Source organism: Vidua chalybeata, chromosome 5 (assembly GCF_026979565.1).
Source record: "Vidua chalybeata isolate OUT-0048 chromosome 5, bVidCha1 merged haplotype, whole genome shotgun sequence".
Taxonomy (NCBI): Eukaryota; Metazoa; Chordata; class Aves; order Passeriformes; family Viduidae; genus Vidua; species Vidua chalybeata.
This window is the reverse complement of record NC_071534.1, coordinates 18,808,859-18,832,592: the sequence shown is the minus strand read 5'-3', so window position 1 is coordinate 18,832,592 and position 23,734 is coordinate 18,808,859. Positions and strand designations below refer to the sequence as shown.

General features: G+C 39.3%; 1 protein-coding gene across 4 annotated transcripts; it reads right to left on the bottom strand.

Moving 5' to 3' along the window:
* Positions 1-1,164: 1,164 nt before the first annotated feature.
* On the bottom strand, positions 1,165-23,718 carry ST13 (ST13 Hsp70 interacting protein). 4 transcript variants are annotated; one of them, XM_053944116.1, is made up of 13 exons: positions 23,254-23,337; positions 22,854-22,899; positions 18,585-18,642; positions 17,301-17,370; positions 17,126-17,196; positions 16,546-16,612; positions 15,884-15,968; positions 13,453-13,563; positions 12,127-12,229; positions 8,793-8,909; positions 8,013-8,076; positions 6,770-6,864; positions 1,165-2,898 (listed from the first exon to the last, which is right to left on the bottom strand). In XM_053944116.1, the coding sequence occupies exons 3-13, from the start codon at positions 18,639-18,641 to the stop codon at positions 2,770-2,772; spliced, it is 969 nt and encodes a 322-aa protein (XP_053800091.1). In that variant the 5' UTR covers position 18,642; positions 22,854-22,899; positions 23,254-23,337; the 3' UTR covers positions 1,165-2,769. The 4 variants fall into 4 exon arrangements, with proteins under 4 accessions (XP_053800091.1, XP_053800089.1, XP_053800092.1 ...); XM_053944114.1 differs by lacking the exon at positions 22,854-22,899 and having other exon boundaries at positions 23,254-23,710; XM_053944117.1 differs by lacking the exons at positions 22,854-22,899; positions 23,254-23,337 and adding an exon at positions 22,475-22,561.
* Positions 23,719-23,734: the final 16 nt, after the last annotated feature.

Here is a 23,734-nt window from a genome sequence, read left to right as displayed (position 1 = left end):
AGGACTCCCTGTGAACTAGAATAGCCTGGATGTGATAACTGAGCTGACACTTGCTTTCCCTTGGGGCAGCAGCTGAACCAGAGAGGACAGTCAGGTCACTGGGACTCACACAAGAACAAGGCCATGAGCCTCTGCTACCAGTCAGCTGCAGGTGCATCACTGCACTCCTGGGCAGCCTGGGTCATTGAATCTGGGCATGGGATCAGCCAAACAACACAGTACAGGACTTGTGCACAAGGCAGGAAGGCACACCCAAGCCAGGGGCAGGACTGGCAGCACTCTGTCCCAGCAGAGCTGATTATTGCCACTGCACTTAAAACAACCACCTCTACTCAATGCTCCAACAGAACAAATAATCTGAAGGATCTGCCAGTAAATACAGGAGCAACCAATGAAAATAACAACTTCCTCATTCCACATTTGGAACTTCCTGTCTCTGCTCATCTCTTGTGCAGTTAGCTTTCTGCACTTTTACTTCCGTTCAAACCAGTTTAGCTGCTTAGATGTCCACACACCAACTCGGGGAACTGAGATGAGGTCCAGACAGCTCATCAATTTACTTGCTGAGTAACACTAAAACCAAATAAGCTCACACACCAAAGGAGTCATAGGATGTATATTCCCAAAGAACAAGAATTCAGCTAAACTGCTAAAGCTAACACCAAAATGAGAGAATGCTTTTATAGAATCAATCAACTCTCAGTAAGGGCAACTGATGTGTAAGCAAGCAGGCAGGACACAGATATGACCATTTCTATTACGTAGGAGTAACTTCCTACTTTTGACTACTCATGGGAAGACAGACACAAACAGCCAAGTTGGAATAACGGGAAACTGTAGGGAATAAATCTATATTCAAGATACTCTAATTTGTGCACAACACATATGCACTAGCCTGAATGCAGAAATCAAGATTTAGCCTATATTGAGAGGTGATCTATTTGAAATATCTCTTCTTGGGAATGGGAGATCAAGATTATGACCAAAAGCCATGCACACAGCAACACACAATTGTAATTTGGGTTCATTCAGTCGTGAAGATGAGCCCTTAGGCATTTTGTTCCCATTTAAAACACAAGTTATATATACAGTTTGAATAAAGCACTTCCACATTTAATTTAAGCAGAATAGTTTTTATCAGAAAGTTACACAAACCCAAAAAGCTGTGTTTTTCAAAACCATACTTTATTTTTAAAGGCTAAGAGAAGTATTCAGAACTGTATTTCTTAAACAAAAAGATTCACATTTCAGTGCGCAGGGTCATTAGTAGGAGAAAAAGCATTTGGGGATTTACTTTTTTGCAACTGCTGTTGAGTTCCTACATCAAACCAGATTTGTTCAAAAATGGTAACATCAGTTATGGCTCAAGATACAGAATTACAAAAGAGTAACACAAACCTTGAAATTCAAGGGGTGAACAGGTAACTATGGTCATTTTTTCCACATAAAGATGTTTTAGCCAAGACAAACAGAAGCAACAACTGTCTTTATTGGTAGCCAAATCCACTGAAAATCATCAGGACAGACACTGCTTTAAAGATACCCATGTTGACAAATGCATGTGTTAGAAAAATGTCCTGTCTGTTCCAATTACTTCACCTTTTCCTCCATATCACAAGCCTCAAAACCATGGAGGTATGAAACCACAACAGATTTTTTTTTTTTAAACAAGAGGCTACAAGAAAACATGGAAGACTACAGAATGTGGTGAAGAAAGAGTCATCACTGCTACAGAGACAGCAGGACTTTGACCAAGAAATTTATAATCAGTGAGCATGCAAGAACCCAAACTGATTCAGAACCCAGAGGTGCAATTTTGTTGGGTATTCTCCCTCCACCGATCTGTAATTCTGCATGTACATGTTCTGGATGGCTTGCATTCAGGTGGACAGAGGTAGTGATGGGAACAAGATTCCTTCCCTAAAGTTTCCAAATAGATGCAACCTGGTAAGCATGGCCACAAGGAAGGGTGAGTACAACTAGCAGAGGGCCTGCCAACTGGGAAAGGACAAGAGCACAAGCACAGACAGGAAGCCACTCTCCCATAACCAGACTGATAAATAAAATGTTACGTAAAGGTGCTGGACAAGAACTGAACAAGTAACAAAACATCTGTGGCCTCAGCAATATGTACTTCATGCTAGATTGTGCAAAGGGTAGAATTGTACCTTTGCTGCACAGTTGTGGTGATCAAAATTGTATAGTATTTGCAGTACTGCCAGAAGTTCCAGTGTGTAACTAGCTAGCCTGATTATACTGATAGTAGCTCTAAAAAGTCTATCACCCATTAAAAAAAAAAAAGTTTGCAGACAATTCCTTTATCCAGTTAATTCTTCAGACTTGTCCTACCTTTGCTATTTCTCTGTCCTAAGGGGATTAAGACAGACTTCAGTTCTTAAAGTTCTTTCCCCTTTGCTCAGTGACAGCAATAAAAAAAAAATTAGCATGTTTTAATCTTATATTCCTGGAATACTACAATTTGTTGTAAGAATGTTCATTCAGAGAAAACTGCCTGTAATACTTACAATGAAAGGTTGCAACTGTTGGACAAGAAGGGATGGTTGAAAACTAGGTCATCTGAATATAATTTGAGTTCTATAAACCAATAATTGAATAAAGTCAATACCTGGGGCTAGAGAGCAGTTCTCCTTAGAACACCCCATTTCTCTTCTTAAGAAGATCAGAGGTAAAATGGTTTATTTTATTGCAACACTGATGAGCCAAATCCAATCCTTGCCATTCAGATATGATTTTTAAGAACCAGGGATTTTATGGTTTACTGCCAAATTTGGCAGACAATTTACTGATGAGATTCATGACCTTGGGATTGCTCTGGTACTTGGACATATTTGCTGGGTTCTGGGCAACGTCTTGGAATGCGACCATAACTTCTGGATCCTGTAGGACAAAAAGAAAAAAAAAATTAGGGCATTTGTAAAATAACTCCACAAAAGTGATTATTTAGTTCCACATGAATCTAGTCTTGCTCAGCTTTTACGTGACAAGACTACATTAGACTTCTGGCAAGAATTCCCTAAAGACAACCCAATAATACAGTGCATGCTGTTAAACCTGTGTCACTAAACACCAGAGTCATTATTGAACTTGTTACACTAATGGTTCAGTGTATGAGAAGGGGGATCAGATAAGACTTCTGTTTTCCCAGAACAGCCACACCTATTGTATTATTTCTGTTCAGGCATCTTTCAAATGCATTTTGAAGGAGGTAGGAGTTTGATGTGTGTAGCATGCATGATAGGATAACTCTACTCTGAGGAACAGCTGATTCTCATCCTTTTCTCATTTTTTTACTCTAGCAGCAGAAGCTTGAAACTGCTGAGTTGTGAGCAATATGGCAATGTTTGGCTTTTAAAATGCATCTAATTCTCAGTCATTCCTCACCTCCACTTAGAATTCATATTTGGAAAAGAACCTTGATATCTCTTATCACACTACTGTGTTGCAGTTGATAAATACATTCACATATTCAATAAAGTCAGTGCCCAAAAAAACCCCTCCATCTTCTCTATTTAATATGAGAATCATTAATACCTTTTTCCCATACTTCTAGTATACCTTTGGCCTCCACCAAACTTGAACTGGTTTTACTTGTTTTACCTGTGTATGTTTTCAACATAATGACTCTGTATGTAACAATTTTACATCTCAGCCTGGAAAACTGTTTCCATTATAAGCAGTATATACAAAAAAAATCAATTTTTCTTTAATTCAACAAAAGTGTAAGCAGTTTATTATGTTCAATACAAATCACAGATGTTAGCTGTAATTTCATCTGCTGTTCTTTCTAGGACATTTAAGTATTTTCACCAAAAGTCACATTGCTTCCTAGACTTCTAACCCATTGCTACAGCGGGTGTATTCTTTGGAAACCATCACAACACAACCAGTGTGCTCAGAGCTGACTGTGCTACAATAACACCATCATGTATCTGTTCTAGCATCAGTCCAAAGCTGTTTAACAAGTCTGATCCTAAATTGCATTTGGTAGGTGTGGACTCTACTAAAAGCACCCACACACCTCAGTCATATTTTATACATGTTGGGAATGAAGAGTCCACTCTTATGGGAAGATTTACAAATATGTTGTCTCCCTCACAAAAGATAATCTGCAAAGTATATGGAAAATAGAATGCTGAAGTTCAGAAAGAGAGATTAAATACATTCTCTCAATTTTACAGGGTTCCCATGCAAAGAAAAAAGGCAGATCACAACCTCAGACTTCTAGAATTGATTTCAAAATAGGACATATGATTATAAAGATTGTCACGTTGTTAAGTCAGTGGTTTCACTTATATATGAATCTGGAACAAAAAGCAGAGTAATCTTAGTCACTAGTTTATGTCAAAGCACTCCTAAATGAATGTTAAATATCCAGTTTTATGCTATGTGTTTCACTTTCCTATAAATTCACAGCAAGTAAATGATTCTTTACTTCTGTGACTCCCTGGAAGCTCTCAACCTTAGAGAGTATTTATAACGTCCAAGGTTTGACAGTGATGAGCAATATTATCAAAATAAAGTGTAAGACTGAGGATATCAGCATTTCTGTAGGGAAGTGTTTAGTGCATAAGGTGGAATGGTAGCCATTTATTTATAGTACTAGGGAGAGATTCAGTTTTCTAATGCTTCTGCTTTAGTTGCAGAAGAAAAAAATAATACTTCTAAGAAAGAGTATTATTTATTTTTCCAACCTAACACGAAGTCTGTGTCTAACATGTGGCTACATGTCAAATAAGGAATGCATAGGTTTATCTTACATATAATTCCTTATAAAAAGAACTTTTACTTGACTCCAAAATGCAAATGACAAGTGTCTAGAGAAAGCACTTGTATATGCAAGATATGATGTACTAGACAACCCTCCAGATAGACAAAACAGTAAAATAAAACACACTAAAATTGTTAGGGTTAGAAGGGACCTCTGGAGATCATCTAGGCCAACACCTCTGCCCAGGCAGGGTCACCTAGACCAGGTAAGATTTATGCCAATGACAAGCAATAACTCCCCTAAACATGTCCACAGGCAGCCATATCTAGGTCTTTGGTTGCTTCTGTGGATGACAAGATGAAGTTAACAGTAAAATCAGTTTAATCTGGCTTGTCTTCAGGCACAGTTGTCAGGTTTACTGAGATGTTACAAGACTCAGGCACATTTCAGTGTTAACTCATGGAGAATAGTCTCCAAAATGATTAAATCGTAGCAAGTCTAAAGAGACTGAGGTAGCAGCCTTTACTCTTAAAATACCCTCATTTTGGCACTAACTCCTCACAATGAAAAGCCTCTACAGACTAACAGTTACAAAGCTATTTTGGAGTGACTTGTGATTCTGCATGTTCAGACTTTTTTTGTTACCTCATAATAGCTGCCAGATCGCATTATCCATCAACATATTCCATAGCTGCACTGGGCAGATGCCAAGTAGTAGAAACTACTGTCTTTTAAAATTAAAGCTTACATGGCCAATTCAGAAAAGACCAAAAAGCAGAGTTGGACATTTTAGGAAAAGGTGGCAGTGTAGACATAGATCAAGTTCCAATAAATCATATCTAGATATCTGTACATGCTAAAGTCTGCCTGCATTATCAGAAAACACTTGTCAACACACATTCTTGCAAGAGTCCTACCCTATGCTGGGGCATACGTAATCAGCATGCAATGGAGTTTTCTTAAAGGCATGCGACAAGCACTTAATATTTAGCTGCACCTCAACACTGTTTTCAGCAACCTCTCATCACAAACTCCAGTGTTACAGCAGGAAGTAGCCAAGTACAGAAGACAACTACAAGTCAAGGGCCCTTTCTTAATGGTTTGATGCAAGCCAACAATGCTGACTGTGGCAGCCTAAGTAAAGGTGTGTTTTCCAACATCAGCAGCCATTAAGGGAACAAACCCATGAACTTTTGCATAGAAAGTGATGATTTTTTTTTGTGATTCCAGGGCATACTGAATAAGCTTCTTTTGTGATGATTTCATTTCAGTGAGCTGAGGACAACATGTAACTCTAATCATGGCAATCCAGAAAAAAGAAATGAGACAGTTTTGTACTTGATCATATTAGAATGCAAATGTAATTACATAGCTCTGACTTTTTCTAGCCCACCTGCCCTTAAAAATGGTATTGTCAGACATGTTCCCTTTAATCTGTTGAAATACTTCTCCTGAGTACAAGTAGTTATGACATTGAGCAATTAATCAAGCCCACCAGGGAAGTAAGCTTTCTGAATAGGATTTCAGAAAATGCCAGATGAAGAACTATTCCAATAATACTTTGTCTCTGGCAAAACCTCAAACATTTAAAGTCCTGAGAGAAAGGCAATTCTCATCACAATATTATAATATATTGTGCATGAAAAATATTACCAATTTTTTTGTTTGTGCATAATTATCCCTCTACAAAGTGTGTGTATTCAAAAAATGAGGAAGTGAATTATAATGTGTGGAAAAGGACCATTTGAATGACTTTCTCAAAAGAGATGACAACTGCATATAGCACACAGTTTTGCCTATCATAGATGGGGGGCAGGGTTTGTGTGTCATCTTTAATTAAGCTCCCATTAGTTTGCAAAACAGCTAACATTTAATCCAGACAGTCTAGTGTCACACACATCAGGAAAGAATTTTACAACAGAAATAAGCAAGCACCCCATTGCCATCCAAAAGGTCACACCTTCCTTCCTCCCCTGAGGCTCATAGGTGCTGTTCTTCTCTCGTTCAGAACGTGTAGCTTTGACTTTAACAAATACTCACCTGCATGGCCGCAAGAACTTCTGGATCACTGAGAATCTCATTGAGACCTGGCATACCTGCCATTCCTGGCATGCCTCCAGCCCCAGGAAAGCCACCTGAAAATCCAACACAAGAAAAATATTCAACTCACCGATACCGTAATTATGCTCACTGAGACCAACGCTTACTGTCCTTGCCACATCTCTAAAGCCATGTCTTCCATATGGCTACAGCTGGCCCACTCAGTGGAAAGCAGAGTCTTCACCTTCTCTTTCTATTAAGACCTACATCTCATTTCATCCAAGTTTTTAACCCAACTGAATAGGAGCCTTGTAATGAGCACAGTTCTTTTCCTGGTTAACTAAAATGAGGTAGGTCTCAAACTCAGGAACATAAGGAGTTTGAATGCCTGGGGTGAACAATTTAGGGAAAAAGCAGCTCAGTATTATGTCCCAGGCCATTCCATATTTGGCAGGAACTTTAGGTTTTGAAAAATTGTGCTATCAATGGCAAAAAACTCCAACAAAACCCCCCAAAAAACATCCCTGATGCAAAATGCTTGAGGTTCTCTTATGGAATCCTTATTCTGCAGTTTCCCCAGCTGTGCTGAGCATGACACGTACAGTCTCTCATCCGGCTGCTGATCCAGTTGGAGCACACATACAGCCTATCTCAACTCTCAATTACATCTCAGTCTTCAAGAGCATCAGTACTTTTGTTTCTCCCTAGTTCATTGTATAATATGGAAAGCCTGATTTTTGTGAAGCTGTCAAGGATAACTTTTCTATAAGGTAATCTGCACTAACTCCTTTAAAAGACTATTCTATTAACAACAGCTTCCAACCAGCACAGATTTCCCTCATGTTCAATCCAAATTTTCAACTTTAAAACTGTTGCTCTTAAATGGATTCAAGGCATCCTGAGTAATTTAGAAAACATTTTTTTACTCATTTTTAAATACATTATCAAGCAAGTTCTGCTTCTTTTGTTTTCCCAGACCTAAATCCTTTCATTCTGTTATCCTTCAATCACTGATTTCTGTCTTCCCTCTACTTGCTGCACAGCATCAATCCTCTTCAATAGAAAGAATCCCATCCCTCTTACCACCAGTGCTCCAAGAGTTATTTGTATACAAGTTCTAAACTTCATATAAGATTTTTCTCTCTGTCTTGAGAACAAATGCTATAAAAACTGCAGTTAAAATGCTCCATATGGAAATAACCGCCACCTCTACCTCAAGTATTTGTGCTTAAAAATAAAATACCTGGGAAGCCACCTGGGAAGCCACCAAACTGAGCTCCTCCTGCCTGTCGTCTTGCTTCTTCCTCCTGCAGATGAAAGCACATCATTCCACACAAAACAATGGAACTGCAGCCTGTTTTCTACTGCTCAACTGGGTTTAGGAGAAAAAAAAACAGCTGAGACTGTTTCAGGCAGATATGTTATCACAAGAAACAAAGCACTCTACTATCTTCAAAACCACTGACAAGAAATTGCTCTGTCTATTCTTAATTTTGTACGTGTTTGCTGGTTAATTATGCAGGGTATGTTTCTACTGAATACAAAGTGTATGATTTGTTTTAGCTCCCCAGGTGTATTTTTAGAACTCCCACCCCACACATATTAAAATACATCATTAAAGCAAAAAAAAAAAAAAAAAAAAAAAAAAAAAAAAAAAAGCGAGCAAACTGTGCCAGGAATTGAGGAAGAGAAGCAAAGTATTATTCTGAATTTAAAACCTCCCACTTTGGGATACTTAAGTATTTTAAGTGAAAACTATTCTGGAACAGTCACACAATAACTGACTTCTTGAAATATAGGATTAGTAGAGATTCCAGAGACTGTTTTTGTCACAAGCAATAAAATCAGATGAACTCAAATGCCCTCTTCTCCAGATTTCATTATTGGTTAAGTAACCAAGACAGAAAACTAACACTCTAAAATTTAAAACTTACATTTACAGTATTTTTTCCCTCTGTAATTAATTTTAACCAAAATTAACACTCATCAAGTTATTAAGAAATACTAAAGCCTGAATATTCACCCTTTGTGCCTTCTCATGCTCCTCCCGTGCCTTCTTCACTCTTTCCATTCTTTCCTTGATTTCTTTCTCTTCACGCTTCCGCTCATATTTTCGTCGATGTTCTGCAATTTTCTGAGCCTGTCACAATGGAATACCAGGAGTTCCTATACATTTCTAGCATCTCTCACAACGTATTTCAGTACAAAATACATGTAAGCATCACCAACTCATCCTACCAGTTCTTAAAACAAAGATCTGATTTCACATCCTAAAAGCCTCTTTGTTTCAGGAGCCATTTGCTACTTCTTTCCCATGGCAGTCAGCCATTCATGTCTACTCAACCCTGACTGGATTCACCAGAACATGCAGTCTAACATACTGCAGTTTTTGCAGTAGTTTTAGGACTTGTATCATCATTAGAATTTGAACATGTTATTATTCCATGTCCCTTTATGCTTTTATGCTGAAATGTTGATTTCTCTGGGGCTAAAACAAGCAACTGCCCTGGAAAAGGGCACAATAGGAAGTATAATTCCTACTGCACACACACACTCTTTCTAGATAGTGATATCACTCTTTCAGATGCCTCTAAAGCATGTACAGACCGACACAAGCAGACCAAAAAATTCCTCAACCAAACCAAGAAAGGGCTGGTGGGGAGGAAGTTTGCTTCTTTTTACTAACTTTCTCCTCAAATGTATTAAATCCATAGTCCCAGAGAAAGAAGAATTCACAATGAACTTCCCAAGGCTCCTCACTCAGGGCTCCTTATAACAACAGAATTAAGGGCAGCACTGGTTTCCTCAAAACAGAAGGTACCCTCATAAATAATTGCAAAAATGTTTCATGAGTTCAGAAATAGTGTATGATGGTTACTCTGTAACATTCCCGTAAATGAAAAACACATAGCAAAATCTGGGTGCAAGAACAAAGATACCATTTAAGACAGTGGATACTCTTGTATTCTTTTAGAGAAATAATCTTATTCTTTACAGGAAAAAACTGCTTTTTAAGTAGCAGAAATTTGATACAACTTATTTTAGTTAGGAGATACTAATTCCATACATCATTCCTGAAGTACATCTGCCAGAGAAAGCACAGTGGAAGCAGCAGGAATGATAGGGAGTGATTGCAGTACCTGCTATCAGATCCTGACATCATTGACATTTAATGGCTCATTAAGAGAGAGGTAAGTATTGTTTTCTTTTTAATGAAGCATAAATAGTTTCCAAATTTTAGATTTTTGTTATTTCTAAGTATTTCTCAAAATGAACTAAACATTTTTAGAATTTAACTTAGACTTTTAGCTGAAGTGCTACAAAGTAAAAACTTCTGGGAAAGCTTGAAGTGAATAAATTAGATGAACGCATCATTTTCACTCACTAAAGATTTTTAAAATCACCCATGAAAAGATCCTATGTTTTTCCTAGAGCTACATACACAAATTCCCATGCAGTTAGCAACTAAACATCAATGTATCACATGTACTCACTCTGTGCTCAGGCAGATTAACTGGGAAAGGCTCCTCCTCAGCCAAGCATTAAGTATTACTTGTTATGAAAACCAGTTGAGACCTAAGACCTAATTACATTAACCACAGATCAATAGTCTCCAAAACAGAAGACTAGTAGGTTGTAAAATGGTTTCCATTGTCATTTTGCTGGAGACAGCAAAGACATGGTAGAAGAGCTGAAAGCTGAAGTTCTTAGACACAGGAATGTTTGTGCATGTGGGGGTTTAAGCTTGACTGGCTGCCAGATGCTCACTAAGCCACTCTCTCACTTCTCCATCCTCAACAGGACAGGAAGAGAAAATAAGATGGAGAAGCTCTTGGCTTGAGATAAAGACATCACTCACTCACTACCATCACGGGCAAAAGAGACTCAACCTGGGGAGGATTAATTTAATTTATTGCCCATTAAAAATGGAGCAGGATGATGAGAAACAAAGACAAAATTAAAGCCACCTTCTTCCCGAAGCTCAGCTTTACTGCTTCATTTCCCTCTCTTCCACCCTGAAGAGCACAGTGGGATGGGGGCCATCATCAGTTCTTAACACTGTATTTCTGCCACTCCTCCCTTTTTACACCTTTTTCCTGCCGCAGCATGTCTGCCCCACAGGATACAGTTCTTCACAAACCGCTCCAGTGTGGTTGTCCCCACAAGGTACAGTGCTTAAACAACACACTGATCTCCCGTGGGTTCCCCATGAGCTGCAGCTCCTGCCATAAAACCAGCTTCTGTGTAGGCTTCTCTCTACAGGCTGAAGTTTCTGCCAGGAGCCTACTCCAGGGGACTCTCCATGAGCTGCTGCTTTCTTCAGGGCAGATCCACTTTCTCTGTCATGGGATCCTCCATGGGCTGCAGGGTGGATCTGCCCCACTGTGGATCTCCATGGGCTCAAGAAGGACAAACTGCTTAACCATGACCTTTTCCATTGGCTGCAGGGTAATCTCTGTTCCAGTGCCTAGCACACCTCCTCCCACTTCCTTCTTCACTGATCTTGGTGCCTCTGAAGGGTTGCTTCTCTCATATATTTCTTCTTTACTGCCCTCCCTCTCACAGCTGTTACACTGTATTTTTTAACCCTTTCTGTGATATCTGATCACAGAAGCACCACTGGCATCATTGACTCACTTGGCCTTGGCACCAGCTGGAATTTGCTCCCTCTGACACAGGGACAGCCTCAAGTCTCTCCTTACAAGAGGCCAGCCCTGCAGTCTCCACCTTCCATCAAACTTCCTATGCAAATCCAATACAATGCAATAGCTGCCATCTGTGGTGTGTCAATCACTTCAAAGGAATAGGCAAAAACATGGAAAAAGAAACCCTGCTATCAATAGTGTTACAGAAGTTTCTCCTTAGAAGATTGCTGGGGTCAGTCAGGGAAGAACAGCTGAAAACCAGTTGTGCAGAGCTGAGGCTGCCCTCATGGGGCTGACTAATGAAAGTACAAACCACAGCAAAGTGCTTCCTTTGGAAAACATGCTTAAGGTCAAAGCTTTGATCAACTCAGAAATATCTTGGGAAAAAATCAATTATCATCTATCTCTGGCTTTTCAGAAGGTTTTTAGTCTAGATGCTAAAATACCTGGCAAACTTCAACTGCTTCAGATTCTTCTGTTAAAATTTTACAAAGGAATGTCTTTCATATTTCTGTTACATGCCCAGCCCCACACATTCAATTTCTCTATACACAGCCATAAAGACAGTAAAGAAGTATTTATAAACTCAGTCTGAAATGTTGGAAGACACATGAACACATTTTTTCCAGACAATGCCTGTTGAAGAATATGAAGGCAGCTGTATCACTCAGACAAATTCAGGAAAGACCTCCAACATTCCACCCCACTTACTCTTGGCTGCACCTCCTTCAGCATGGCGCTTGCTTCTTCATCATAATCCAGTTTACAAGCTAATGCAAGATCATGAGCAGCCTCCTCCCAGTGACCAAGAAGTCTGGAATTCAGAGGACACCAGTCAGAAGAGAAAACTGAACACTTGCAGCTCTTCAAAACATTTAACCATGCATCACTCAGAAATTTTACCTAGAGCTACAAGGACTTACAGAAGTTTAAGAATTATGATGATTCCTCTATGAAACAATGAGATTATGTCATTGTCTGCTATAAAGAATGATCCAACAGGGAGAAGGGTACCCTAGCTAAACACATGAAGCACCACTACCACCTCAGGCTTAAGTGGACCCTCTTACTCAGCACTCAAACCTCGAGACCAAATGCACCACATCTTAATTAAAGCAGTCATGTAAGCCTCTGTGCACATTTCTTTACTATTAATTTATACCTACTCTTGACAATTAAAAATTTAAGCAAATGGTGGTATTACTAAATGGTGAAAGCACTTCTGCTCACAGAGGTATTAATTCAAACTATTCTCCAGTCTTCCCACTCTTAAGCTTCACACTGTAAATTAAAACTGCAGACACTAACAAATTACTCTCTAAACACTAAGACACTTTTTTAAAAGTTACATTAGCATTTACTTCTTCTACTTTTATATAAGCCATAAGAATTGTCACCTTTTTTCTTGATTTATCGATATTAAAAAAAAAAAAAGTTGAACTATAGTTGGTGGGATGCCTAACACCATTTTAAATAATTACATTGTTTGCTTAGTAACATTTCTCAGTTGCAACAAATGGTTCCCTAATAAGCTAGGCATTTCAATTTACTATGTAGAAGAGCTCCAGGGTGTAAAGGAAAAGGACAGCAGAGAATGTTCAAGAAATATAGGTCAGTAAAAAAACCCAACAAACTAAGTGAAAACAAAAGACCTCCAAACAAATAAAACAAGCAGTCCTAGATCTCACCATCTTTACCAAATAATTAGAAAATGTTATTCAAAAAAGCTGTAAGTCATTGGAAGATGAGAGAGAAAGAGAGGAAGGGTGAGTGGCTGTAAGCCACTAGAAGATGAGAGAGGAAGGGTGAGTGGAAGGGAAACAGTACCAGGAGAACTACTCATAAATTGCCATCAATAAATCACCATCATCCTTTCTATTCTCTAAGCCACATACTCAGCACAATGGTTTCTTGGCTCACAGCTACTGCTCTCAGGTACAAGACAAACAGTTCAGAGGCACAGAGAAGGAGAGAATGTGTGAACAAAACTATTCCCCCCAAGTAAAGATAATATCAAGTACAAGTCCAATTCATTACCTATGTGCTTTCCCCCTCCATTTATAGGTCTGTGCTGAGTCAGGATTAATCTTGATGGCTCTGTCACAATCTCTAATGGCAGCATTTGGCTTCTGTAGTTTCACAAAAACACTGTGGGAACAAGAACATTTATCATACATATTGAAATACCAAGTTACTAACTGAAGCTGGAAATAATTTTGGATGACTAACAGGCAAGCTAGTGAGATAATGCAGTTGAAGAGCTGAGTTCAAAGATTTCATAGTAGCATAGATAACAAAGTCGCTAAAATTTAGTCTCACCCTCCCAGCACAGTAGGTGACTCATGAGCAAGAACTGAAAGCATTCATTGCTCAGACTCAAGCCCTGTCAGCAAGAGTAACTTCAGTGCAGACGAGAAGATACCTAAATGCAAAGGACAGTTCAGCCCCATGGTGCTTGGGGTCTGTGGCAAATGGCAACTAGCAATTTGAACAAATATTGCATACCATATTGCACAGTCTTTAACACAGTGACACAAGCTACAAGGATCAACAGCTAGAGTCATGAGGAAAAGGAGGTAGGACATGAGTCATCAAAATCAAAAGCAGCAAAACAAACACAAACTCAGCAAGAAGCCCCAATCCCTTGTCAGTTAAAGGTAAAAACTGAAAATTTTACATCACACAAGCATATCAAACTAGTAGAGTGGTACTTCAGGAGGTTCAAGTAATTAAAAATCTCTTAAAGAAACACTAAAAAACATTCCTGAATTTACAAAAGTATTCAATATTCAACATATTCCATGCCAGAACTTCTGCATCTACATCTAATTCTACATCTTCCTTTTACATGTATTTGAAAACAGAAACAATTCCTGTAAGTAACTTCATTATTAAGGCTTCTTATAAAGCAAGCACAAAGTCACACATTGTCTTCTAGGAACAAAAAGGTGGACAGGGTGTCAGGGAAGTGTCCCAAAGCTACACCTCATCAATGAGAGCCATTCCATTGGTGCTCCCTCCACAAAGCCCCTAGTCTCTCAAACACACAAACCCCCCAGAATCAAAACCATGGATTACTCCTAACACTTGATCAGTATGGCAAGTTTTACAATATCCTAATATATTATTAATTTCTTTCTACAACAGGCCAAATTGAGGGAACTTTTAAACTTGTCCTAACATTCTTATTTCTCATTGCTACACACAGTCCTGAGAAAAAAGGACACTGTAAGAGATTTTAAACATACTGTTATGATGGCAACAGCAACAGTGTATTGAGGTACACAAGTGGTGTTACATGCAGAAACTTTGATATGGAAAGGAATAAAACAGCAAGGCAAGTACCAGTCAAGATCTATTACGATGGAACAGTACTTTGTACTACATATAAAGGACATTAATTAATCTTATGAAAGTTTATGTTCTCTTTGAATAAAATTGCTATAGGAAAGATCCACTAAATTATCATATCCTCCATGATTAGTGGTCCTTTGTGTAAGAATAGAAAAAAAAATCTTCTTCTGCAGACCACACTTGTCAAACCTTCCTGAAGAATCAGGAAGATAAAGATGTTTGTGTGTTAGATGTTTGTGAATTTAGAAAATTCCCAATGCATCATCTGCAGTCTGGTAGATGTAAATAGCAGTAAGGTGGGTAGAGAATGGGCTGAGATACAGACATGTCCTGTTCAAACATACAGTTGTTGAACAGAACCTGGTCTACTAACAAATTCATTTACCAGGTACAACGGGAGAGTATTCACAGGATTCCTAACTAAGTTTGAATCTAAACAGAGTATCATTTCATTCATCATCTTAATCCCACAATACACTTCAGATTTTATAATTGTAACCCAGCATTATTCTTCCTCAATATACCAAAAGCATTATTGTTGAGGAATACTCCATATACAAGAACACTCAGACACAGTAGAAGCCCATGACCTCAGACTTTCACAAGCACAGACTGTGAAGGTATAAAAGCCCAGGGCTTTCTTTGTTTGGAATCCCTCCTCAGAGGCATCAGCTTGAGCTGTTGATTTGTTATTGCACCATGATTAAATTATTTTAAGGATCCAGATGTCTGAGAGTCTGCTGTGGGAAACCCAGGGTCAAGACTGTAAGGAAATGTGATCTGTGTGAGTGTTGGGGGTGTAGCTGCGAGAGTGCTTCAGTCCCAGCTCAGGCAGTGCAAGCGTGACTGCCAGGGTGCCTCCTGGAAAGTGTCCTTAACGTTACCACAATGCATTGTGGAACACCATTCTGTTATTTACTCTCTTACCAAGATTCTTTATATGGCTGCTCCAGCAAATCTGGTGAGTCAAATAGAAGAGAAACTGCATGAAATGAACACTTTCCTTTCCCTCCTGTGGTTAAGTTTACACAGATCCTCAAATTGCCTTAGATTTAGGCTCCTTAAGGAAAATAACAGAAAAGGCAGAAACATAAATCACTAGGTTATGACTCACCTTGCCCTCTTGGCATACAAGATGGCCAAACAAGGATTCAGCTTGATAGCATCTGTGAACAAGTCAACAGCCTTCTGAAGGTCCCCTAAATGTGAGTACCAGTGAAGTTTCAATGATTATGTAATGCAATTACATCTGAATTCCCAAACCTACCTTACACAGTGTTATGTGCCTAGACACTTCTTAGACAGAAGTTTATCAACAAAGAAAAATCACTTTCTCCATCTTGCTATGTTACTGAAGTACAAGCTTCGAAATTAATGCTTGAGGAGAAGAGATATTTTCACAGTTAAATTTGTATATTTAACTTTGAATGCAATCAAATAGAATGTCACATCTTTACTATACACCTTTTCACTGTATTAAAACAAACCACTAGAGACACTAATCATAATATGGAGGGAATTACTATAATGATCAATTTGTGATTAAAATGCTGTAGTACCTCATTCCCCCTCCCACCTTTCCCTAAACTATGGCTACATTGGAAAAACAGTACTTGAAGAAGCTTTCAAGTTCTAGACAGTTTTGGGTATCCAACAAGAAGTATGTTTCCTCCTCCTCAAAAGCATTCAAAATGGTCCAAGATATTCACCTTCTCTTTTGTAAGAGGAGAACCAAAACAAATGCCCTTGAATAAGTACTAAAAAGCAATTTATCACCTTCACTGAGAGCATTTATTGCTTCAATCTTCTTTTCATTAGCTTGATCTGCCATCTCTTCGGTTACCTAACAAAATAAAATGAAAAACACACACAAACCTCAAAAGCTGTAGAATACAGGCCAGAATTACCACACTAAGACCTCACCAAGGAGAAAGTGCTTCAGTTGTCCAATTCCAGAATCTTAATTTTAATTTGCATTGAAATCATAGTTTTAAGAAAACCTACAAAACCTTTGCTTTCAGCTTGAAGACATTAGTCAACATTATTTTTAGCTATAAAACACTTGAAAGCTAAGTTGAATAATGGTAGAATTCTACATATCTAGTTTGCATGGGTGTTTTGATAAACTTCTTTAGTATTTTCTGACCTGATCATCCATAGAACTTTCTGATTGACTCTAACCTTGAAAAAGAAAAGAATGTGATTTGAAGCCAGCAAATTTTCTGTTTAGAAGAAAAAGAGGCAAAACAACAGCTGGTTACACAGATAATAGAGTATTCATCCTCCCTCAGCTGCTATCCTTGATTACACTCAAACCCTCCTATCTTTCTTACTGCCACACTGAAAATTTGCTTACCTCCACATTTTCATCTCCCATTTCTTGAGGGTCATCGTTGTCTGGTTCAATCACTCCCTCATTATCAATTTCTGGGGGAAAAACAAAAAGCAAGACTAAGTTCCATCTACAGAGACAGGATTTTCAGAATAATTTCCAGATTGGCAAAATGCAATCAAGTTGCTATTTTCCCCACCTAAGTCACTCTCTTCACTTTCTGGTTCAGGTGATTTAACCGGCTCCTCTGGGTGTTCCTCTGCTTTGCCCTGAGAGAAACATATATTTGTAAGCACACATTATTTCTGACCAATGCTCTATTTCCACTCTCATAAAATAAAAATGTATTAGAAAAATCAGATTGCAGTACAGCTGAACTATTTTATTTTTAAGATACTAATCTCTTTTTCCCTCCTCTCAGATTAAGCCTATCATGTATGTAATTATTTCAGAGCCCAAATCTGGACTCAACTTCTATTATTGGTAAAGCTGGTCCTTCAAATTTTGTAATTCAATAACCAAAACCAAATAATCCAAATGATATCCAATTCAGATCCAGTTTTGCAGTGATTACTAACCAACCCTTCCAATCTTCCTGCCTTCCCTCACACATTCTCTGGATCAAAAATTCTCTCAATTTAATACCATTAAACTAATGTCCTTTAGCAGAGAAGAATAAGCTGATGACAGTGATTTAAATATTATTTTCATTTGCTAAGGTCTGAGATTGTTGCCACTTCTGCAAAGAATAGTTTTCCAAAAATTTCAAATGTTTTATCGACTTCTAACTAAATTTCATCTGAATCCCATAACTTAGTACAATCTGTCTATTATCACAGATACAAGCTTCTTGTCTTTATACTTGTCTTGTCACAGACTATATTCAGTACATACACACAATCCTCCATATTGTTCTAACTGGCCAGTAATTTCAGCATCCACTGTCTTGTTAAAAAAATTTAAAAACATCTTTTTTCCAAAAGTATTTCAAACTTGAAAAAATCCTGATATAAATATCTACAAGGCAAATTTATTTTCTCCTTTAAAATAAATCAAGAAAAGCCATCTTCCGCAATACTGCCTTAATTTTGGTAGTTCCACTGATCACTTCATTAGTTATCATGCTCGTTAATAGTTCTTCTCATGAAAAGATTATAATATAATCCACTAACGACTAGAGAAATGGTTTCTAAACAGACAAGAGAAAAACAAACAAACAAAAAAAAAGAAATCAAGACTCTGTGACATTTGCATTGCAGAGAACATCAGGCATTCAGGATTAGGGAAATGGAGCATGATAACACTTGAAATGAACTAGGAAGCCATCTGTAACAAGTCATCTAAAACACAAAATGGGCAGGCTTCAGACTGAACTCCCACATTCATTCCCCCATCTGAGTGAAAACTGACAGCAATTTTCCCCTTCTGCTTCTCAGTAATTTTGCCAGCATCAATTTTCAGTGATAAATTCTTCATCTCTCACCTTACTTGTCTCCTCCGTGGAGACATTGGCTGGAGCAGGCGGTATTGTGCCTCCCATACTTTTCAGCAAAACAGAGAAAAGACAAAACAAAACAGTAAGATAATCAAAATAGTGGCATGCATTTTATTGATTCAAATCCTGATAATCTCAGCTTTTTGTTGTAACACAAAACATGATGATCCATTTCGCTGTCCAAGCAGCCAACAGGAGTACACATCCCCCACACTTTTCTCAGTGTAGTGCAATACACACTGTTGTACATACAATTCCTTTGAGACTTGTACTCACTTGCATCACCCTTCACCCACCCACCCTTTCTCACAAGGAAAAGCTGCCTCTTGGCTCAAATGGATTTTCTCCTTTAAATGTAACTTATGTTTGAATCAAAACTAGATATTATGATTATAGATATTATTAAAATTAGAATTTTTTTTAACAGAGGTCAAACTATTAAAGAGAACAGCCTAAAATGCCTATGAAATTTAAAAAAACCCTGCTGCCTAGAAAAAAATATAATTTCTCTTACATATTGCAATATTCCTGCCTCTCCTTCACCACAGTTAAGGAGCAATGTTGGTGGAGACAGCATTCTGTCAATATAGAATTTCTTGCTATCACCTTTGATTATCAGCCAGGAATAAGCAGATGCTGAATTCTCTAGCTGTTAGATAGAACATCTAATCATATCTATGACAGCACACCACAAGGAATAACATTCTGAGGCACCCCCTGCCCCACATTTCCACCTACTGATGGTTTTCAAGAAAAATGTTTCCATGAACTCAACATTCAACTCCTTGGAGCCCCACACAACTGGTTAGATGGGATGCAAGGGAGAGGAGAAGAAGGTGAGTAAACAGGGCTGGGCAGGAGGAATTGGAAAGATGTAGGACTATCTGCTTTCAGGAATTAGTGCAACAAAAAACTGTATCCCAAGGATGAGAAGTTATAACTTCTTAAGTCAAGCTACTGTAGTTCATTCTCCCCTCTTTCCTCCCTCCTGTCAGCAGCACCTGAGAGTCAGGCCTCAAACTGGCTGAAAACAAACCTGAATGAGGCAGAATAGGACAGGGATAGAGATGAATTGGGGAGAAAAGGTAGAAGGAGTTGGAGAAGGAATTGACAGGATTGACAGGTCCTGGCACAAGGCCTTGAAGTGAAAGGCAAGCAAACAGCACTAAAGTGCTTCTCATTTACAAGGAAAAACTATCAAAAAAAATCCAAAACCAACTAACCATCCAACCAACAATACCCCAAAAAGTGACAAACACCCACATGTTCTGAAGCTATTGCAACAATCTCTGTGTCCCCAGGATGTTGACATTACTTAATCAAAGTTATACTGCAAGGACTAAACAACTGCAGTCTGAGAAATCATTATCCAGCCAGGCAGAAAACACAGAACATGGTAACATGGAAACTGCTCCTCCTAAATTTTTGCCCTCGTAGGCTGACAATAGAACACATAACTCTATTAATAGTCTCTAAAAACCAAGGAGAGGACTACAGGGAACGTCTAGGGAAGCCTTGGAACTTTTCTTCTGCATAAAGAAAACTATAAACTACAAAGCATTTTAACAGAGCTCTATAATAGCTAATATCCATTTTTAAGTCTAATATCCATTTAAGTCTAATGTCCATGGTTTTAAGTCTGAAACTTTAAATCACTTCAAGACTGAAACAACTGAGTCAGTCTCCTCTGTTCTTTCTCTTCATATCCCTTCCAAAAACTATGCAAGTTTAGTTCCGTTTGAGAAATGTTTACTAATATACATGCATGTTTTATAATATGCTATTTCATGAACTGCCAAGACTAAACAGTTTCACCCACAGTATGTGAAAATGCTCTTGCTATCCTGGTGATCCCTATTTAAACTACAGTTATAATCCCAGAACAACTCAAAAGCAAGTTACTCTAAAATCTCTTAACCCAGTATTTGATAACAATGTTGGAATACACAGCAGGGATATATGCAAAGTTTGCAATGTATTAAACCTCAGCAGTATATAGAAACACAAGACACTCTTGTAGGGAAAGGCAGGTACTGAGCTGTAGAAAAAGCACAAACACACACAAGACACACAAAGAGCTTAGTGTGTGATGCCAGTAACAGCTGGGAGTTGTCAGGACTCCACTGCAACAGTGACTGCACATTTCCACTCATCAGGGCCATGAAAAGTGTCACATTTATGACTTGTTGGAAGACTTGCAAACGCGATTTCTGCAACCACTTTTATTATTGACAGCAAAATTATCTTTAGAGAGAAACTGGATTACCATGAATTCAAAAGGGTAAAAACCTATTTGAACAAAATAACAAAAAAAGGCAAAAAGCCTTATTCATCAATTAGGGATTCTGTGGTTTATTTTAAGGACTGCTATTGTTTCTTTGTTCAATTGCAGGGTTTTGAAACGTGTTTCTTTTAATGACTCATTTTATAACAATTCAAGTAAAACATTTGTATTTTTATGCAATTATGAAAAAATGGGCTTGATAAAAGGAATGTCAAAACACTTTCCAAACACACTCACGCACTACCCAATGCTTTCTCTACAAAGAGCATTGATATAGGAATTTAATACAACAGCTAGGCAGAATAAGGGTTAGTAAACAACAAGTGAATAAAAACAGGAAAGACTTAAGTTTACTGATGCAAAATTAACAGCTAATAAGAAATAAAGCATCCCATTCTGGCTTCATGAGTAGTTAGCAACATTTAATTTAGAATCACTAGGTTTAAGGAAAAAATAAATCAAAGCAATTAGCAGAACTTTAGTCAAAAAATTTAATGATGGGTTTTAGCATAATTTAGTTTATTATTCGAATCACTCATAACACTACCTAGGTAAACAAACCTATGTCTTTCAGATTAAGACAAATAAACCAGAGAGAGATATAAGAATTATCAAATTTATTCCCACCTGAAGGCAGGCCATGCTGTTTGAAGCAAATTCCAAAGAATGATCAGGCCCTATAATGCACTTAACAGTTCTACTGCACACAACACTCTTATATAAAGGCAGAGGGAACCCCACCAGAATTCCAGACAGTTTTGCATGGTAAGTAATTTGGGTACCACTACCACCATCCAAATGCATTACTTAGGCAAATATTTAACTTAAATATGTTAAGAAAACCAGAAAACTTGGGAGAGCTATAGGAGGTTCTGGTCTGAAGTATTTTTTAACTTTTGAGATAAAAACATTCAGAGAAGATTTTAAATGTAAAAAAAAAAAAGATTCCATGGCTCTAAATGAAATTACTGTATTTATAAGACAAGCACCAAATACAAATTCTAAAAATTAATCTGGAAATTAAAGCCCTTCCCATTACCACAGAGAAAGTCAGATAGTCCTCTTTCCATTCCCTAACACTTTCTTAGGCAAGAAGGAGTGAGTGTTCTTCCCCTCCCTCTCAAAGTAGCCTGTCCACACCTTCAGATTTACGCAACAGAAGTACTGGAAGAAGCCTAGGGTAAGGCACCGAAGTATTTTATGCAATAGCAAAAGGAATAAAGACCTGCAGTAGGATGAGACAGACATTGATCTCTTTCCTAGGCAGAGGTATATCTACTGGTACTGCAAAGCCAAGTTCAGTTGAATACCAGTGGTTTTACAACCACAGTATTATTCAGATGAATAAGAAATTTAAAAAAACCCACAAATAAACACTTCATTGTAGCCATTTTCATTACAGGACATATTGTGAAATGCCAGTGTTTACTTCTCTATATATATGTGTATATATATATATATATACATCTATACACACAAAATCCTGCTGTTTAACACAAATTTTAACACAAATTTTCTAAAACAATTCCCAGTTTGTCACTAGATAAAAATCTTTTAAATTCTCTTTATTTATAACATGGTTTAACATGCGCACCTGAAAGCATGTCCCTCACTTCTCACGAGTTCTTTAGCACAGCAGCCATACAAGCAGAGGCACCCAGCTGAACACCGGGGTTCTGTGGGGTTCTCTGCCAGCAGCGAAGAATCCCAACCGTTCCAGCCTCGTGCTTCAGAGCTCTCAGGGTGGAACCCAAAGAGAATTTTTATTTGGGAAGCATCTGTTACGGTGAGCCCCACTCACACAGAATATGTACAGCGTAAACAGCAGATACCTAAATGGCTCACGGGGAGCGGAGAATTCGACTACCTTTGAGACATTGAACTTCAAAGAGCAAACCACGTTTCGGACAGGAACTGTAGCTGCCAGGTATTTTGTGCTTTTGGGTACCAGGATGTAAGTCAACGTCACTCACCTCCCCACAAACTCGGTTCCTTTTTAAGACAGGCTAGCCAACTCTGCTGCGTAATGCGAGAATTAGCTCGGTAAGTATTACTCTGGGGCTTTTCAGGCTGGAAAGCTGAGCCACTGAGATGGCCGGGGGGCAGGCTTTTTGCCATGGGAATAGCCAGAGTTAACGAAACAAAACAAAAAACGAACAAGTCTTTTTAACGCGCCAGGAGCAATCCCAGCGGGAAGGGGAGGAGAGGGCGGGAAGGCCGCAGCGCGGACCGGACCGGCGGGGCCGACACTGCGCGCCCGCGCGCCGGCACGCGCTCAGGAGACACACCCCCCTCCCCTCACCGCGTCCCGCGCCAGAACACCCCTCCCCCCTCGCCCCTCGCGGCCGCCTCCTTCCGCGGCCCGGGACCGACCTCTCCACCCACTCGCGGAGGAAGGCGAGCTCCGGGGTGTGCAGCAGGCCAGGGTTCTGCTTGCACAGCCGGACGAAGGCCCGCAGTTCACTCAGCTTGCGCGAGTCCATGGCGGCACGGCGGCGGCCCAGGCGCGCTCGTTCCCCCGCCCACCCGCCGCGGAACCTTCCAGCCCGCCCCGCCCGCCAGAGCCCCCGCCCACAACCGGTCTGGTGCCGCCCACCACCAATGACTCCGCCCATGCCAAGCACTGTCCCGCCCGTAAACGCCATGAATGCGCCCACAAACGTCACGCGGTGCCGTGGAACCTTCCAGCCCGCCCCGCCCAGTCATTGCCCCGGGCCTCCGCGGCGTGGCGGGGGAAACGTTCTGGAAGCGGCAGCCGTGGCCTGGCGGCTGCGCTCCGCCCCGTGCGGCGCCGCTCCCCTGTGGCTGTTGCGGCCAGCCCCCGCCGTGGCGCGGGCTCCCCCTCGCGGGCGAG

What these genes read in the sequence shown, in the direction of transcription:
- ST13 (XM_053944114.1), bottom strand. Translation starts at nt 23,525, where the DNA reads ATGGCGTTTACGGGCGGGACAGTGCTTGGCATGGGCGGAGTCATTGGT. An exon ending in CTCCGCGAGTGGGTGGAGAG is followed by an intron (nt 18,643 to 23,253) that starts GTCGGTCCCGGG and finishes TTTGCTGAAAAG; the next exon opens with TATGGGAGGCACAATACCGC. An exon ending in AAGTTCTTGCGGCCATGCAG is followed by an intron (nt 2,899 to 6,769) that starts GTGAGTATTTGT and finishes TTTGTCCTACAG; the next exon opens with GATCCAGAAGTTATGGTCGC.